General features: G+C 38.9%; 1 protein-coding gene across 4 annotated transcripts in view; it reads right to left on the minus strand.

Annotated features, from left to right (window-relative positions):
- Nucleotides 1-20,464, minus strand: part of Frem1 (FRAS1 related extracellular matrix 1) — a 161,746-nt gene that overhangs the window by 110,994 nt on the left and 30,288 nt on the right. For all 4 annotated transcript variants that reach the window (XM_078047648.1, XM_078047647.1, XM_040285828.2 and 1 more), the window contains exons 2-5: nucleotides 14,177-14,675; nucleotides 8,933-9,027; nucleotides 6,033-6,334; nucleotides 4,591-4,787 (exon numbers count right to left, since the gene is read on the minus strand). In XM_078047648.1, the coding sequence (XP_077903774.1) occupies nucleotides 4,591-4,787; nucleotides 6,033-6,334; nucleotides 8,933-9,027; nucleotides 14,177-14,440 (858 nt within the window). In that variant the 5' untranslated portion in view covers nucleotides 14,441-14,675. The remainder of the gene's footprint in view (nucleotides 1-4,590; nucleotides 4,788-6,032; nucleotides 6,335-8,932; nucleotides 9,028-14,176; nucleotides 14,676-20,464) is intronic.

The raw sequence follows: 20,464 nt of genomic DNA on the forward strand, positions 1-20,464 counted from the left end.
AGGGAGTGTGAGACAGATCCCATATTCAAAATTTACCTAGCAAATTGTCTAGGAATATGGTTCTAGACTCCAAGACTCTCTCCTCTGCTATAAGAATACCAAAATGTTGAGAGAGGTATGTATGAGACAGAGACATATTTAGACAGAGGAACCCTCTGCTGTGTGGACTCACTTTTCCCACACACACACACCACACACCCCTCAAGGCAGGAAAGATGGGTCAATGGCACATCCCTTGTCTAAGGTGTCAGAAGAGAAGTTTCCTTGAGATAGCCTGTAAGTGTGCTCTATAGGTGGGGACACAGAAGGAAATTCCAGGCTCATACCTGAGCAAGGGCAAAGGCCAGAGCAGAAGAACAATGGTGGCGGTGCTGGGAGCAGCCTGTCATTTTTGTGGCAATAAGGGACATATGAGTGCTTCCAGATGTGAGCCACATGGGACAGAGGGTTGATTGGGGGTTATCCTGGGCCCTGACCTTTAGGGAACATCCTTCAGAGGCCAAAAGTCTAGCAGCATAAAGCTAGAAATAGGAATCACATCCTAGGGACTACGGGAAAATTTGCAAATGACCATTCAGGTTAGAAATGCATCCTCTAAGAGAGCTAGAAGGAGAGACCCCTGTGACAGGGCTGTCCAAAGAAACCATGAACTTGCTCCTGAGACATTGAAGCAGCTTGAAACATCTGTCAGGCGCACAGAACATGAAACCATACTCCATCAGCGCCTGAGAAAACAAGGCCCCTCTCTCTCCAACAGCCCCCAAAAGCACCAGCCCAAAAGTTCAGAAAGCAGCCAGCAAAGCTTGGAAGAAGAGAGAACTGCAAGAGAGAATCAGAGAAGACAACCCCTCCTCTTCCCACTGCATGGCTACACGGGCAAACGAATGACATCCAAAGATGTGCCGTGGGAAAAATATTATTTGAAGATGCATAGTATAAAAAGTCAAAAAATGGTAAATCATGATTTAAAAGGACCAGTGTAATACACTGAGATAATCAATTAAGTCTTAAGTCTAAATAAATGTTATTTTAAATGTTAATTAAAATGGATACCAATGTCAAAAAATGCTTACTTAAGAGATAGATGATATGAGAAATAATAAGGTATCACGATCATAAATTAGAACAGAAGTTGAAAATTATATAAACAAAGCATGGGAGTTGGGCAATTGCCAGGAGAAAGGATCAACTGCATTCGCCCTCAGCATACCTAGGAAGGATCCAAGAGACTCATAAAATATAAAATGAGATAAAGGACTTCTATAAACAGGTAAGATAAAGGCAAAGAAAGTATAAATTGTGTGTGTGAGTGTGTGTGTGTGTGAGTGTGTGTGTGTGTGTGCGCGTGTTTGTGGGTGGTACTGGGGATTGTACCCAGGGCTTTGTGCATGTGAGGCAAGCATTCTACCAACTGAGCTATATCCCCATCCCTTAACCTATTTTGCAAGACAAATTTTTTGTGTCTGTGGTTCTGAAGATGGAACTCAGGGCCTTGTACATGGTGATAAGCAAAAATGTTTTCAATTAGCATGAAGGCATAAAAACAAGAAAAGTAAGAAACACATGTATCCATTACTACCACAAATATAAACAGTTTGTATTTCCTTATTTGAGAAAATTCTTATGAAATTCTGTGAAAATGCTTAGTTAAATGTACCTTATAGAAAGGAACTGAAAGTTATACTGAAAGATCAAAAGTGAAAGGATGACCCACACATATCATGTTAAGGGAGAAAAGCAGAATAACCACATTAATTTCAAAAAAAGATGAACTTAAGGCAAGAAGCACTGAAAAAGTCAAGGTAAGTCATTAAGACGGATAAAATATAGAAGGCAAAGATGCTTGTAAGCAACATTTTATTTAATGTATTCTGGTCAAACCTGTGGGGAATAGAGTTGAAGAGGAAAAATTACAGGAAAAGACCAAAATTATCACCATTTGTGATAAGATGTAATTATGGTCTTTGAAAGTGCAAAGAATTTAAAAAAAAACACTTTAAATAATTAAATTCAGGAAAGAAGCCAGATAAATGAAAATGATACCAAAAAATAGCTTTCCTGTTTTTCATCAATAACCAATGAGAAGATATCATGGGGGTGGAATTCTATTCACAACAGTTTCACAAAAATAAACTGCCCAGGACTGGGTTTAATTTTTGTGCTCAACTTACATGAAGGAAATTATACACATTATAGAAATGTATAACATTTGCCCAGATAAAGTGAGATACCTTATTTCCGGACAAGAAGATTTAATATCCTAAATGCCATAATATTCTAACTCTGCCTTAAAGAATTTATAGTTTTAATCCAATACTGATAAACTCCTTAGGGCTTAAAAAAAAACTAACATAAATTATTTAATTATTTATTTGGGACTAAAAATAGGGGGAAACAGCTTTACAGAGGAAAGAGCGTGACAGACTGATTATACATAGGATGATGTGGTACCAGCATGACAATAAGTAGATAAACCTAAAGAACGAAAGAGCCAGCCTTGAAACAGCATTCTCTATATCTCACCACCCAATAGAAGAATCATTAATGTCATTGGGAAGCAAGGTGGTTGTCCAACAAATAGTGTAGGAAATTTGGCTACTGGAAGAAAAATAATTCCTTATGTTCCACCATATAATAAAATTTATTTCAGATGAGCCAAAAGGCAAATGTAAAGAGAAAGACCTTTAAAAATGTACAAGAAATTATGGCTAAATGGTCATATAGTTACTTTATGAGGATGAACTCTACAGTCATAAAAATAACCAAAAGAACTATGTACAAAACTTCATGTGTAATATAAATTCAATTTCATAAAACCAGTTCTGGTATGTGTACCTCCCCTCTGGGTATGTCTCTGTATATAAAAATGGTAGCAAAACAGCTCATTTTATTTTCTTCTTACTTTGTTCTGTTTTTTAATATTCTCTGCCATGAGCATATTCATCTTCAGAAATGGATCTGCTGTGAAAAACCAAATTGACTATAGGTTAATGCTAAATAAAGTATGGAGGTCATTCAAAGGGATAACCTCCCAATGAAACAGATCTAAAAATATAGTAAAACCCTAACTCAATACACTGAGAAAAATAAGAAAAATCAGCTGGAAAGAAAAATGTCTCTAAGTTTTTAGACTGAGATGAGAAATCATTGAAAGGGAAAAGAGTTTGTGTCAAAACAAACAGAAAACATCTAGACCTAGAGTTTTGATCACGACATGCATAAAACAGGCATGCACGTGTGGGCCAGGTACATAATTTCTCTGCGTCATCACTGCCAAAAAAGGGGGCTTAGACTCAACCAACTATTTCCAAACCTGGCTTATCCTAAACTTTTTACTCAGTGGCTTTTTAAACTAGCAAAACATAAATATGCTTAATATGGGTCTGGCTTTGTGCCAAGCACAAATATGGTTTTATTTATAAGTATGGTTTTATTGTCTCTTTTAATCCTCTAGTTTCTCTAAGAAAGAGGTACTACTATCCTTATTTTAAGCTGAAGAAAATGAAACATGAAGTCCAAAGTCACATGGATGGATAAGCAGACATTTGAACCGAGGCAAGTGTTCAGATATTAGACTCAGAAATCCATCCTTTAAAAGCTCCTAATAAATTAGACCCGACTACCTGGAAGTGATTTTTTTCCAGATCTTAAATCTAAAATTCCATGATCTTGTTTTGTCATGTCTTTATTACTTCTTGAATTATCAATTCCATGGGGTAATAATGTTCACTATTTCACTGAGCCTCTTAGGACAGATCCTAGGGGGAAGGCAGATTGTAAAAATGGAAGTCTTTCCAGATGTCATCCTGGATTGTCTTACACGAGCACAAACCGAGCTTTTTAAGCAGGTGTGCTCTTGTCCCCAGTTTCCCAAATAAGCAGACTGTAGAGTAACAAGCGTGTTAGATACTTCATAAAAGTTGATTCCACTTCCAGTCGTCATTTCAGTGTGCAGAAATCAAGAAGAGGTGGGGCAAGAGAAATTAATGGGAGACAGGCTGGGACAGCCCAGACCTCTGTCCTGAAGTCTCAAAGAGTGAAAATGAGATCCTTGGTCACAACCATGGAAGTGGGACTGAGGTTCCCCTCCCTCCTGGTTGCCTGTGGGTTTGCACAGTGGAGTCCCTGATGTCAAGGAAAAAGGAAATATCAAAGAGAAGGTGCCACAGAGGGCCAACCAAGAGGTTGAAAAGTGTTGGAAGGGCCTGGGGGATGCAGTTCAGTGGTAGAGTGCATGCTTAGCATGTGCAAGGCCCCGGGTTCAATTCCCAGCACTAGAGCATGGGGCGGGGGAAGTACTGCTGGTAAAGAGCAAAAATGGTTGTTAACATGTAACCAACCCCAATCCTTTCCAAGCTGCCTTAGTGATCGAGAACCAGAGAGAGAAATATCTAATATTACACGTAAAAGATATCGCTTTAAGCACTTGTTGGCAGAACAAACAGGCTGCAGTTGCGTTGAGATGCCAGGCAGTGTTACCCTCCAGGGCCCAGGAACTCTACCTGGCCTGGGAAGTGGCATGAGCCCTTCTGTGCAGTTGACTGTCCTCCTGTGAATCAGCCAGGTCATCAACCCATAACCCCACTGTACCTTGTACACGATTTGACTCCTGCTGTCTGTGAGGTCCAGTTGGATGGAGATATAGTCAATGTTGGGAGAAGGGGGTTGCAGGTGTTGATAACGAAGCCCCATCAGCAGGAACTCCTCACAGCTCACTTGGAGACTTGCTATTTTCTTCAATTCCAGGGTACAGCTTCCACCTGGACACTTCAGTTCCATTCCCAGTTCTAAAATGAACAATGCTGCATTAGGCTTGCCACTTGAATACCACGGGTGTAAAAACAAAAACCCACCTTTAGACATGTATTCATTCTTACAGACCCCAGGAATACTCAGATGTACCTTCCAATCCCTTCCTAGGGTTAGCATTATTCTGAAAGCTTATAATTTCCTTCAGTGAAAAGAACAAGGGACCAGTTCTCTTGCCCATCCAAAGTTAGACTGAGAGGAAAAAAATAAAACATGTTTTCTGGTGATTGAATGTCTCTAATAGACTGTTCTACTCACCAAAATGCTCTCCCCACAGTGCTCATCACACACTCAAGTCCTGCATGTCCTTCTCAGTCTAATTAATCTTTTATTTTTCTAAACCTTCCCTTAAACACTCAGTGAACCACCTTGACCAACCTGTGCCGTCTTACCAAAAGCCATAATTCTCTCTCCAGTAGTCTTCGTGTCTCTACCCAACTGCATTTTTCACTTGTTAGGTGTATGACACTCATAGGCTAGTTATTTTTTGAGTTTCATTTCCATGTCACATAAAACAGATGATCCATTTTATAGACAGGTGGTTGTGAAGAGGAAATGAGATGATTTTTGCTCAAGTGTATCTTTAGTGGTAAACTTCTGTCCAAATGCAAGATATTACTACAAGCATGATTATTCCTTATATTTCTTGTTCTTCTCATAGTTCCTAAGACATTATTATGCATATAGGAAGTATCCAACATATTGATTGAATGACTAATGGAAGGAACCTTATCCATTAATGCTTCCTGATTTAAACCATGCTACCTACCAGCTCTACTTCAAGCTAGATCACAAGGCAATAATATCTAATGAAGTATAAATAAACCACTCTTACTGCTGCTGCCATTGCTTTTACTATAACAATTGATAATTAATGAAGACTTCCTATGAGCCGAACACTGTGTTAAGCCCCTCCTGTGTGTGATCTCCTTTACTCCCATCCTTATTTAATTCTATGGAGCAGCTATTATCTTTTCCCATCTCCCAGAGGCTTAGGCAGAAGATTCATAACCAAAATAACACAGAAAATGAATAGCAGAAGGAGTTTTCACATCCAGATCTTTCTGATTCCAAAATCCATGCACTTAACCACTAACCTACATTTTCTTCCCAAGACGCTAAAATTATATTAAGTTGAACTATTTGTCTAGCGGAAGGTGACCATTCATGGATATTTTTGTCAGTTTTAGTAATATCCAGATAAATACTGAAAGTTATCATACGGGACTCAGGGAAAAAACTGTGTGGCTGATCTCCACGGGGTCCTTCTGGGCGAGGCTCCACCACAACCATCTGGCCGTGAGCTGGCAGCCTAGTTCTCAAAGGATCCAGTCTGACGGTACACTCCAGGCCCACCATCCTCTCATAGTCGAATCTGAGCAGGTTCTTATCAATGGCTCGGGACAGGCCGTAGAATTCAGACACCTCCAGGACATTGCTACTCATGCGGATAATATTGCAGTCTGGCTCCATGAGATAGACCCGCAGGGTAAAGGTTTCAGTGAAGGTGTCTGTCTCAGTGAATCTGTAGAGAGGACAAAGCAAAGGAAATAAGTATTGGTGCTCAGACACTTCTGATACCTGAGCACTTAGCTTGAAGCTTAAAAACCGGCCTTCACACATTTTTGCATCAGGTGGAGTTTTGATTTAATTTCCTGCTATACTCTCAACCTCTCAGGTCTCATCCCTTCTCTTTACTTTGGTGTCGATGCTTTTCCTGCTGCTTCTTCCTCCAATCCTTTTCTTTCAATGCCTGCTCTCAAGCTCATCATCCATACTGACAGGTAAGGACTGCAGAGACTTTGGAGTCTCACCTCCAACATAACAAATTTAGGGGTATAGGGCCTATATTTTTTTTTTTTTAGAAAGTTTTTTAATATTTATTTATTTTTTTTAAGAGAGAGTGAGAGAGGAGAGAGAGAGAGAGAGAGAGAATTTTTAATATTTATTTTTAGTTCTCGGCGGACACAACATCTTTGTTGGTATGTGGTGCTGAGGATCGAACCCGGGTCGCACGCATGCCAGGCGAGCACGCTGCCGCTTGAGCCACATCCCCAGCCCCAGGGCCTATATTCTTTATGGATTGAGTTTTAATTCAGGAGTGAAGGGGCAAGGAGTTTCTGTAGTATCAAGGCCCTTTTGCTCTTCAGAAATACCACAAAACAGGTGGACATTCAGGTCTGCTTGCCATGAAAATCGTATCAGCAATGGTTACTTCCACTACTTCTATCCTCTGCCGACTCTGTTCTCAGGGTATTTGCAGAGGCTAACAGAGATGTGTTGTCATGTGGTTTTGTTGTTGTTGTTGTTTGTTTTGTTTTTTTGAGTGTTTGAAATTACTGAGTGATGTATTTGCATTAACAATTCAGCTCTTCGTTGATATGCTTTTATTGAGACCCATAACACACTAAACTCTAGGCTGAACTCCTTACCGCGGTATCTTTTTCAGTACTGAGAAGAACCTATTGAAGGCATTTTCATTCTTACTTTGCAATGATGAAACTGAGGCACAGAGAAATCAAATCACTTGCCATAGAAGCTCGAGAAGAGGGAGGAGGGAAATAAACATGCTCCCTGGTCTCTGCCCCCAACTATGCTGAATATTCTATTTCAAATGACATCAAACGACAAGCAGTGGCAGCCTTCCTGCGTGTACTTTCCCAATCTTCGTAAGATCTTTGAAGTCTGTCTTTTAACACTAAAGTCTTGGAAAGCCTTGCATGATGATTTTTAGCTTTCTAAGGAAAGTGGGTGCCACTTGATTTTCTGAGCACAGTATTTTGCCTTTTTCGAGGCATTTGTGGTCTCTGCATTCTAATTATCTGCCCATCTTTCGCATTTAACCATGAGCACCAAGAGTTTGTGCACCTTCATCCTTGAGTTTCCTATGGTCTGTGTGGACCCTGATCTGTAGTGGGTGGTTATAAATGTTGTAGAATGATTCACGGTTCCAAAGTCGTCTTCAAAACTCTAATGCATTGTTGTAGTACTTACAATAAATTTATACCAACCTGTTTTAATCAAATACTCTTAAGAACAAAAAAAGACAAGTAAACAATTATATAAAGGTCTACTCCACCTACCCTGTCCTCACTTGCTTCTATGAAGTCTGAAATACTATAACTATAACCTTAAAATTAATTTTTTATATAATTCACATATCATGAAATTTATTCTTTTAAAAAGTACAACTCAATGGTTTTTAATATATTCACAAAGTTATATAAATATCTCAACTATCTAATTCCATAATACTTTCATCACCCCAAAATGACATCCATACCCATGTAGTCACTCCCCAATGGCCCCTAACCCAGCCTCTGGCAACCACCAATCTACTGTTCCTACGGATTTGCCTACTTTGGACATTTCATATAAATGAAACCATACAATATTTGTCCTTTTGTGTCTGACTTTTTTCACTTAGCATAATGTTTTCAAAGATCAGCCAAGTTGTCCCATGAATCCACGCTTCATTCCTTTTCATGTCTGAATAATATTATATTACATAGATTTGTCAGTTGAATTCGTACAACTTTTTGGCTGCTATGAATAATGCTGTCATGACATTCCTGTACAAGTGTTTGTACAAACATAGGCTTTCATTTCTCTTGTGTATATACCTAGAAGGGAAATTACTGGGTCATAAGATCACTCTATGTTTAGCTTTGTAACTGATTTTAAGCACATTTGAATTATTTAATGTTTAAAAGTGGAAGATATTGTACTTCCTGTAACTGAACAGCTAGTCACCAAAAAAAATTTCATTCAATTTTGGAGCATATTTCCTAATTGATTCTCATAAACAATTTGCTATTTGTAACTTTTTTTTCTTATTATAGATGGTAGGTTGGAATACCAGAGATACTTGCATAAGAACACTAAATAGAAACAGGATGGAGTTAGTAATTTGTAGAAAAGCCCCAAGACAATAATTCAAATGAAGATGATTGAAAATTGGCCACAATTCTTGCCTTACCACTCAGGCCTCCAATGTCTATTGGTTACTTTCTTGTTTAGAATCTATTAACTCCCCTCATAATAATATATAGCGACAGAAAAAACCCTAAGTAAACAGAATGGTTGTCTGGCAACACATAATCAGAGCTCCTAGTCCACTCACCTGTAAAGTCGAAGCTTCACTGTGTCTTCATCAAGAATCGGGCAACCATTGTGAACATATCTGACTTCATTGGGAAGGAAATGGCAGTCAAAGATCTAGTTCACATAAAAAATGGATAAATACACGTGAGAAAATTGGTACAAAGTTTTATTTTTCCATATCTCAAGTACCTCCTGGAAAAACTATGGCCTGTGAGTGGTATGCACACGTGTGTGTGTGTGTGTGTGTGTGTGTGTGTTTGTGCGCACGCTTGCACGTATTAACTACCACCTCTATCCTACCCCATGCCCACTCACCGTACAGCTGAGTCTTGTTCAGTAAATATCTAAATTATGAAAATCCAAGCAGATCAAACAAGTAAATTAGGGGTAATTACTGCCTAAATGGCTACCTTTTTGCAGACTTTTAAAATATGGTTCCATTTATCAAAATTTCTATTTACTCCCTTCAGGGGTTTCTAGCAATTGGGTTAAAGGGATCTTTCTGTGTGTCTGTATGAAAAGGCAAGCATTAACCCACCCACCAACAAACTGTATTTGTTCTGTATACATGTGTTCTCCTGTTTTTTCTTTCTTTTCCAAATAGCATTTTTACATTTAAAGAGGAAGCCACTGTGAGGAGGGGGCGGGGTGCTATTGTGGTTGATCAGAGTCAAATATAAACCACAATTGTGTCTTATATACTTGCAAAAGACAGCTTTTATTAGTTATATAATAGCAGAAATGGATGATGAGACATAGAATTCTAAAGGCAACTTCTATTCAAATAAAGATAATTAACCACACCACCTCATTCAAAATGATTAAGGAAATGGCTGGTTTGGGGAAATCCTAGTTTTGAAAGAAAAGTCTTCTCTTTCAGACTCAGCATGACCTTCATTCTGCCCAATCTGAGTTGGTAGAAGGCTGAGAAATACCCCTGAGGTATTTACACATCCTCACTATGGAGCTGATGGTGTCCAGTCTTTACCTTTTTCAGTCTCAACCATTTTCAGACAACAGAATCCACCCTGAGAAGATGTTATTACCGATATAAATGACTTTCTTGTCTTACAGATATCACTGGCTCTCCTCTTCATTTGATAACTAGGAAGAAGATAAAGAGAAGCCCTTCCCCACCCCATTGACAAATAGTCGTGGTAATAAAGAGACAATCTGCTTTGCTAAAAGAAACATCTGTTTAATGTTTCATAATATGTTTTCCTTTTATAAAAGGCGACAACCATAATTGTCCATAAATTTACTAACTAAAACAAAGGAGAGCTAAATCCTTTTCTAATTACTGTCTAGCTTTGTTTTTTTCCACTTCAACTGCTTTTCAATTACAATTTATAATTAAATTGCCACACATTCCTAACTCATTACTCACTTTAACGACAGTAAACTAGTTCAAACTAGAGATATTTTCTTACTGCTTTATTTCCCATTCAAAAAAAAAGCAAGCTCAGCGCTAAACTGAGGTGCTTTTCCACCCAGGAAACTTCTTGCTCTGGGTCAGGTGTCAGAACTGCTAAGTGAGGCTGTCTTGTCCTAAAACAGGAGTACGACACACGACCATCGACCTTGTCTAATTGACTCTATCAAGGGGGTGATCTCAACAGAAGGCACTGGCATGCACCCACTGAAGTCCCTTTCCAAATATCTAGTAGGAAAATGAACCTGTTGGTTCTAAGACAAACTTCAGTAATGAAATGAAAACACTAATTGAACAGATGTTAAGCAAAACATTTTCTGTGCAAATCACATGAAACTGTTCATTACACAGCAGGGTGTTGTTAATACAGTCATCTTGCTAGAAATGGGTTCACATAAGCCTAGCTTTAAGCTTAATATTAAGCTCTATTAAAGAATAATGTTTAGGGCTGGGGTTGTGGTTCAGTGGTAGAGCGTTTGCCTCGCATGTGTGAGGCACTGAGTTCGATACTCAGTACCACATAAAAAAATAAAGCACAATAAAGTTATAAAAAACAGTGTTTGTAAATATATATTATATATTTATATATGAATAATATTTAGGCTGTGTATGTGTGTGTGAGTGTGTGTGTGTGTGTGTGTGTGTGTGTGTGTGTGTGTGTGAACTTGGCTATGCTTAATTTCAAGAACTCTATAAGCAATAAATCTCTGGAGAGGGCTGAACCAGCTGGGGTTAAAAACCAAGCACAAATTCCCTTCAACTCAGACTTTACATGAGAATCTAGTTTTTTATAGAAATTATCAGAAATTTTAAAAATAGATGGCTGGAGAAACTGTTTCCTCACTATATAAAATTTTCTATGGCACAAAGTTCTGCTATTTGGTAAACTGGAGATGAGACTCTACATTTTAATGGACTCCTATACAATAGAATAATTTTTTTTGTACTAGGGATTTAACCCAGGGGCATTTCATCTCAGCCCTTTTTTATTTTTTATTTTGAGACACAGTCTCACTGAGTTGCTTAGGGTTTCACTATGTTGCTGAGGCTGGCCTTGAACTTGTGATCCTCCTGCCTTAGCTTCCTGATTTACTGGTATCATAGAATCAATTTTGGAAGATAAAAATCACATATCTACTTTAGATTATGTAAATCAACTTGAGATATCATATGTACTTCTAGAAATGCACACACTGAATATTCAGAACTTAATACTTTTTTAACATGAGCACTAGCACACTAAGGGATCAATAATACTTTTCTTTTTTTTTTTAAGTTATCGATGGACTTTTATTTTATTTCTTTATATGCAGTGCTGAGAATCAAACCCAGGGCCTCACACATGCTAGGCAAGCGCTCTACCACTGAGCCACACCCCAGCCCTCAATAATACTTTTTAAAAATGAGAACAGAAACAAAAGGATCAATGTGGTTTGGGATATTTCCAGGCAGTCAAGAATTTCCTAAATCAGCCAGGCGTTTTGTTATTTCTGTTCCAGATTATCTATCTAGTAACCAGAGTTTTGCCCTAAAATCTGAAAGAGATGACTCAGAGGTCTACTGCAACCCTTCATCCTTGTGACCACATAGGATTTTTATCTAGTTCTCATCACCTGGATCCCTTTCTGCTCCCCTGTGCCTCAGCACCAAAGAAGCAGAACCATTAAAACTCACTATCTCGGAGGTGACTTCGTTATTCTCAGAGAGAGTGCCACAGTATTGAGGAGTCTTAGGTTATCTGGGGTAGGAAGAGGACTGACCTCAGAGGCTGCTAGGTAGTAACAGATTCATTCCAAATTGCCTTCAAGGAGGAGAAACTGGTGAATGACAGGGCTTTGTCCTGCTTGCATGGGACAACAGCTTAGACAGCTTGCTCCTGCTGGCTCTCAGTAGGAATTTACTTCTCTCTCCCCAAAAATAATGTCATTTCTAAGTGTTGGACCCTTTTTAAAAACTATGTTTATTGGAAAGGGTATCAAATTAACAATTGATCATCTTTATAAGGTGTCCATATTTGTATTAGTACTGCACTGGGTCCAGGCCTTATCGAGGACTCCAAGCCACTAGGACCAAGGTGCCATCTTGCTGCTCCTAATTCTTCACTTGGCTTTTGACCCCAATCCCTGCAGTTGCTCTGCATTGCCTGCTGCTATGTAATACAAGGAGAAGTTGGGACTACCAAACTCTCGGGAATACAACGTCTCCATACTTATGGACATGATTGTATCCTATGTTTAAGATCCTACCCAAAGGTCTTTGACTGACACAAGAAAATCTCAAAGGAATCTGGTTGGAAACATTTAGTTACTGTCACATCTAGTTTAGACATTTAGTTACCATATACCCCCATTGTGAGACTCCCTTCCATAGAATTCACATATTTCAGAATTGGACTATAAATTTAACTATGGTAAATGAAATGCCTAGAGATAATTATTGGAGCTAGCATCTATTTAAGCTTCTTTATTCCATCTCTACAATATCTAGTACTGTTTGAATCACTTCATGAACACATTTCTTAAGCCAAACGAAGAGGAAATTGTGTTCATGGTTCAGCAATTGGAATTTGTGCATTTTTCCAAAAGCAGCAGCAGTATATTCTCAAGATTGTTTACATTGGGAGAAAGTTAAGTCACAGCAGGAACAAGTGATAAAATCAAAGGTCATTTTCTATTATGTAGAGGGGTCAACTTCTGCTTTAAGCAAAGACAATATAGGAAAATAAAAGTTTAGAAGGGAATTCTTCTCTACAAAAGAAATGACTATAGAGCCAGGTATGGTGGTACACACCTGAAATCCCAGTGACTAAGAAGGGCTGAGGCAGGAGGATCACAAGTTCAAGGCCAGCCTCAGCAACTTAGCAAGATTCTATCACAAAACATAAATTAAAAAAATACAAGTTAAATGACTGGCGGATACTGCTCAGTGGTAAAGCACTCCTGGGTTCTGTCCCCACACACTCACCCCAGCCCCAAGAAGTGACCATAGAATACCCTTAAATAAAAAAGTCTCCTTTTGATTGAAGGGGGAAACATTTATGCAGACATTTTTGATAAAATGAATATTTAGTTCTCCAGGTCTCTTTTCTACTTCTCTTCCCTTACTCAAGTTTTACCCTTACTATTCTGAGGTCACAAGTATGTCCTAAAATGTTCTTGAGACCTTAATTTCTTATCAAAAGACACCCTGACTACTGGCAATGGGGAAGGTAATGTGAGGCAGGAAGAATTCCATAAGAATCTTCCATAGCACACACTGCAAGTGACTGCCCACTCCAACCCTTAAAGGTTGCCCCATATTCATATTCATATTCATTCTCTCTCTCTCTCTCTCTCTCTCTCTCTCTCTCTCTCTCTCTCTCTCTCTCTCTCTCATAGATTAGCAATATATTAAAATGCATGTCTGTACTTCTTTTACATTATGCTTTTCCCTGGATGATTAACTACTCTATAAGATCAAGCAGTTCTCTTCAATACAAAAGGAGAAATTGGAAAGCCCTGTTGATACAGTGCATTATTAAGAAAAAAATGCAAGCATCCATATTAGTTTGAGCCTGACCTCCTCCACAGGTGTTAGCATAATTAAGAGTAAACCCTGTCAGTGGTAGACTTAGCTAGAATCAGTCAAGGACATTAAAAAACAGCTTCCACCTCACATACAAAAAGAGTACAATACTCTGCCTGTGAACTTTAACCCCAGCATTTCAAATGTGAACTTCTTCACAGTACTCAACTTTGAGGGCTAGACAGGAGACCTTTGACCTCCCTCACATACTCTTGTACACTGGAACTCATCCATGCTACTGAACAGAGAATCTCAGACATGACCCACCTGTGGCATGAGTTTCCCTGCCCTCTGGGTTATCGGCTCATTCATCACAACTTCCACTTTGCAGGCATCTTTCTCTTTGGGGATGGCAAACTTGAGGTCATCTTCCGACAGGAAGGCAGAGCTGCCCTTCATCACCCTCATCCCATGGTTCAGGCTGATGAAGGTAGGGCTGGCCCGGTCCAGGAGCAGCAGAAGCAGGAGGACACTGAGGCCACCCGGACCTAGAGAGCTCATGCTGACAGGGGCCCACTCGCTTCTGGCCATCACAGAATGTCTTCAACAGAGGAGGGCTTCTGCACTTCCTCCCACAGCTCAGGTCACAGTCCCAGGGGCAGGGCGAGGGGTCCTGACAGTGTGCCCCGAGATCTTAACATGCCCCTTTCATTCCAGACTCCCACAAGGACGCCTTTCAGCCAATCCAGGGGCTTTTAATAAAACTTGCTGATCACTCCTGACAACGCCAGCAAGATTAATGTGCCTCCCAAGTGCTTTTCTAATCCTGCAAACAGAAGAAGGGATTAGAAGAAATCGAGAGACGGAAAAATTCGTGCAGCTACTCAAAGGATCACCACTCACAGAGGGATCTTTCATCCAGCCTATAATTTCAGCTTAATTAAAAAACAAATAAACTAACTTGACCTTCAGGCCCATCTGAAAGGCAAAACAGACATTTCATTATCCGGCTTGTAGCTGTTGCTTCCGGATGCAACAGACCCCAACTGGGATGTCACCTGTGTGGTCCAACAGGAGACAGGCGACCTCCCTGTCATCCTTTGAGCTCAGAGAAAGGGGCTCAACTTGCTTCCATTTCCTCGTTAGTTAAATGGGGACTACAATAAAATCTGTGTGCAAGCTGATGGGATTATTTGCACACTGATTGAAAACATGATTAACTCTGAATCAACACAGCCCAACTAAGAAATAAGCTTCACTGTTTGTTGCATTGACTGTCTAGCAATGAAGACTCCTAAGACACACTTGATGAGAAACTGGAGAAAAAAATTTTTTTTCCTAAGTGAGCATTCAACTTTTTGTGTATGTGTAATGAGGACCATGAATTGAGTGGCATAGTTTTAATATACAGAGTTAATGATATGGGTGTGTGTACATTGTATTTATATCATCTACAATACTACCTATAATGTACTCAATGCACTAATGGAGTCTGTTTCTACTTCCCTCACTTAGAATTTTATGATTATTTCTCTGTTCTAAAGAATTGAAAAGATTTTATCCAAAGTAAAATGTATCAGAGTATCTCCTAAAATTCAGAGTATACTTAAGTGAAACAGTGGTGGATTCTCATGCCCATAAAAAAGCTCACAGTTTAATGATTTTCATAAATTCTCTATATAACCAGTAGATACTGAAATAAATGTTTGCTAGAGGATGTACAAAAATGTCTCTGGCACCCCCACCTCAAGCCAGACCCTGTGCCACCTGCTCTACACATTCAGTTGTGCCCACCATGGCCACCATCTTACAGCTGGTAGGAAGATGGCACCTGCTAAAGAGCAGAGGCATTGTTGAGCACGTGAGGGAGCAGGAGTGGGAATTGCTCTTCCAAAAATGGGTTCAGTGGCTAAACAGATCGTGTTGCCTCATGCGGTAACAAATACCACACCACAAAAACCAAGAGCATTTCAGAAGCAGAGTTTTCTTATAACCTGGGAGAGAAGTGTGAACACACTTCTCAGGCTGCTGACAACTTTCCAAACAGCATATTGGTTCAACATCAGGAATGAGAGGGGAAGGCAAGCGCAGAAGCCCAAAAATTGGAAGATGGAAAATGAGTGGTAGGATGCATCATGAACAATGTCTCTTGTACTCAAGACTATGAAAAAGTAGAATGAAATCCCACCATCACTTTGAATCAGAACAAGCTCAGTTCAATGAGCAATCTCTATTTGCTGCTATTTTTTTTGTTCATTATCTTTATTGCAAGCATTTTACATGCAACTATTTCAAAGTGATAGTTTAATTAGGAGCATCTCTTTGGTTGATGAATAAATGTGTTTGTGCTAATTTTAAAAATGCCTCTATTAACTACCTTTATGAATACATCAGGGGAAGACAGCTTATGGTGCCACTGTTTGAAACTTTTCACTTTGGAGGAAGCACCTGACCTGTGTCACTGAAGGACAAGTATGCTTACAGATTAGCCTGATTTTTATGGTGTCAGTCCCAAAATAAAACTGTTCACACACTCCCACTGATCCTGTTGCCCAGAGTTAGCATAAATTTGTCTGGCTTATTTATGCAAAAATGCAAATTTGGTTGTTGAACTTCCACAAAATACAATCTTTTTTCCCATTTACATATGCCATCTAAGTCCATACTGAAAAGCAGTACATTTAGAGACTCTTAGGTAACTGAGCAGATAGGTGTCTTCCAAACAGGGAGATGAACAAGTAAACTGCTTTCTGAGATTTGAACCGGTTAAATCAACACATAAAAACAGCAAGGGCCCCACCCTCTCCTGCATGCTTATCTCAGTGTCCTTCACTGGCTCTTCCTATACTGCCTGACTTTTTAATATTGGAGATGGACCAGTGCTTGGACTGGCTTTCTGTCTACCCTCACTCCTCTTGATCTCATTTCTTGTCTTTAAGTACCACTTTAAAGTTTGTTTTAGTTCATTTTTTCATGAGTGTGACCAAAAGACCTGACATGAACAATTAGAGTAGGAAAAGTTTATTTGAGGCTCATGGTTTCAGAGGTCTCAGTCCACGGTTGGCCACCTCCATAGCTCTGGACCTGTGATGAGGCAGAAGGATGTAGCAGAGGAAAGTAGCTCCAGCATGGCCAGGAAACAGAGAAACTTCTGTTCACCAGGGACAAAGGCACAATCCCAGTGACCTACCTCTTCCAGCAATGCTCTAACTACCCAGTTAATCCATAGAATGGATTAATGCACTAATTAGGTGAAGGCTCTCATAACCCATATGCAACTCTCCTTAATATCTTCATGTGGGCGTGTAACAGTTATCTCAATCCTTATGTAGCCAAAACCAAACTCTCCATCTTTCTTCCTTTGGTCTTACCTAATGACAACTCCAACTTTTTAGCTGTTCCTTTCTTTGTCTCTCAATGCCCAAACAAAAATTCCTTCTGGTTCTTTGTGGTGGACAGACCTTAGGGTAACCACCAATAATCCAGCTTCCTAGTAACCAGAAGTTCCTACTCCTTGAGTGTCAGCAGATATTGTGACATTTCAGGCAATAGGATAAGGCAAAGGTGATTACATGTCACCACACAGAGGACTCTGTCATGACTGAATGGAGCCAGAGGCTCTGCTGCTGCACTGGAAGCAGAAAGGCTCTGGAGTTCTGCTGCCACAACAAAATGACTCTGTCAACAACCTGAATGAGCTTGAAAATGGATTATTCCAAGTGAAGTCTCCCAATATGAGTGGAGCCTAGTCAACACTTTGATTGACACCGGGTCACAACCTGAATCAGAGAACCCAGCCAGGTCACAACCAACCCCAGACCAATGGAAACTATGAGACAAGAAATACGTGTGGCAATGTAGAAATCCTTCTGCCTCAAAAATCAACTACTAGATGGGTAGACATACAAACAACATGAAAAAGTAAGATAACAAATTGCCTCAAACAAACCAAATGCATCAAAAATACAATCTATCAACACCACAATGAAAGAAATGTCAGAGAAGGAGTTTAGAATGTTCATAGTTAAACTGATCTGCAAGGTAAACGATGATGTAAGGGAGCAAATAAAGGAAGAAAAAGATCACTTCAATAAAGAAATAGATACTCTGGGGAGAAAAAACAGAAACCCTCAAAATGAAGGACTCAATAAATCAAATCAAAAATTCATTGGAAACTATGGCCAGCAGACTAGACCACTTGCAAGACAGAGTCTTAGACAGAGACAAAATATATAATTTTGAAAATAAAGTTGAGCATGGAGAAAAGACAGTAAGAGAGCATGAACAAAACTTCTAAGAAATATGGAATAACATGAAAAGATTAAACTTAAGATTTATTAGGATAGATAAAGGCTTGGAGAAACAAACCATAGGAATGAATAATCATTTCAGTGAAATAATGTCTGAAAATTTCCCAAACCTTAAGAATGAAATGAAAAATCAAATATAGGAAGTTTCTAGGACCTCAAATATACAAAATTACAACAGACCTACACCAAGTCACATTATGATGAAGATGCCTAACATACAGCATAAGGATAGAATTCTTAAGGCTTCCAGAGATAAAAAGTCAAGTAACATTTAGAGGGATACCAAATCAGATCTCAGCTGATTTTTCAACCCAGACCCTTAAAACTAGGAAGTTTTGTAATAATGTATAGCAAGCTCTGAAAGGAAATGGATAACAACTAAGAATACTATACCCTGTAAGACTAAGATTCAGATTTGATGATGAAATAAAAAACTTTTATGATAAACAAAAGTTAAAACTAAAAAACCTGTCCTACAGAACATTCTCAACAAACTATTTCATGAAAAAAAAAATAAAAAATAAAAATGAAATCCAGCAAAGGTAGGGACTAAACTAGAAGAATAGTCAATTTAAAAAAGAAGGTAATTCAAATTAAAAACCAGAAATAATTCAAAATGACAGGGAATAAGAATCATTTGTCAATAATAACATTCAATGTAAATGGCCTAAACTCATCAAACAAAAGACAGACCGGCAGACTTGATTAAAAGTAAGCCCCAACCATATGCTCTCTGCAAGAGACTCACCTCATAGGCAAAGACATCCACAGATATTGTGAAAGATGGAGGAAAACATTTCATCCACATGGATCTTGCAAACAAGCAGGGGTTTCTATCCTCATATCTGATAAAGTGGACTTCAAGTCAAAATTATCATAAGGGACAAACAAGGCCATTTCACATTGCTTAAGAGAACTATACATCGACAAGATATAATAATCTTAAATATTTATGCCCCAAACAATGGAGCATCTACATACATCAAACAATCCTTCACAATCTCAAGAATCAAATAGATCAGAATACAATAATACTGGGTAACTTCAACATGCCTCACTAAACAAACTAAGCAAAGAAGTTATAGAACTAAAAAGTAAAATTAATAATTTAGACTTTATAGACATACATAGAATATTTCATCAATCAGTGAATGAATACACTTTCTTTTCAGCAGCAAATGGAACATTCTGTGAATGTTAGTCTACATCTTAGTCCACAAAGCAACTCTTAGCAATTACAAAAAATAGAGATAATACCTTGCATTCTATCAACTTAAAATGGAATGAAATTAGAGATACACCCACACCTGCAGCCTGTGTGGATCCAAGGCTCTCAGGAGGCCCAATACACTCCCAGGCAGGGAAGATACCAGTCAGAGCCTAGCCTCTGGCACAAGACTGCCCTTTCTGACCAACAGACTACTGAGGGAGGTCAAGCCCAGAGGTCCAGATCCACCCTCACCAACTTGAGCATAACCCTGATCCAGGATGCAGTATCATTCATTGAGAGACACCATCAGGGTCTGGAAGCCCAACATCAAGGTGAGGTACAGACAATCTGCACAGGTGCTACAAGAATATAGGGAAGAAACTGTAACATCTCAGATCCACACTGCAAGAAAGGAAGACACAGACAACATGAAAAAACAAGGAGGAAAGTGCCACAAACAAACCAGGACACTATAATAACAGAACCTATGGACAGCAAAGTTGATGAAATGTCAGAGAAGGAGTTCAGAAGGTTCATAATTAAAATGATCTGTGAATTAAAGAAAGACTTAAATGAGCAAATACAGGCAAAAATTGATCACTCCAACAATGAGAAAAGAGAGCAAATACAGGCAGTAAAAGATTACTTCAAGAGAGAGATAGAGACTCTGAAAAAAAAAACAGTCAGAAATCCTTGAAATGAAGAATACAATAAATCAAATAAAAAACTCAATAGACAGCATAACCAACATACTAGATCACTTGGAAGAAAGAACGTCAGATAATGAAGACAAAGTTTACAATTTGGAAAATAAAGTTGATCACACAGTGAAGATAGTTAGAAACCATGAACAGAACATCCAAGAATTATGGGACAACATGAAAAAGACCAAATCTAAGAGTTATTGGGATAGAGGAAGGCTCAGAGTTTCAAACCAAAGGAATGCACAATCTCTTCAATGAGGTAATATCAGAAAATTTCTCAAGCATAAAAAACGAATTAGAAAATCAAATACAAGAGGCTTACAGGACACCAAATGTACAAAATTACAGCAGATCTACACCAAGGCACATTACAATGAAAATGCCTAGCACA

Source organism: Ictidomys tridecemlineatus, chromosome 4 (assembly GCF_052094955.1).
Source record: "Ictidomys tridecemlineatus isolate mIctTri1 chromosome 4, mIctTri1.hap1, whole genome shotgun sequence".
Lineage (NCBI taxonomy): Eukaryota > Metazoa > Chordata > Mammalia > Rodentia > Sciuridae > Ictidomys > Ictidomys tridecemlineatus.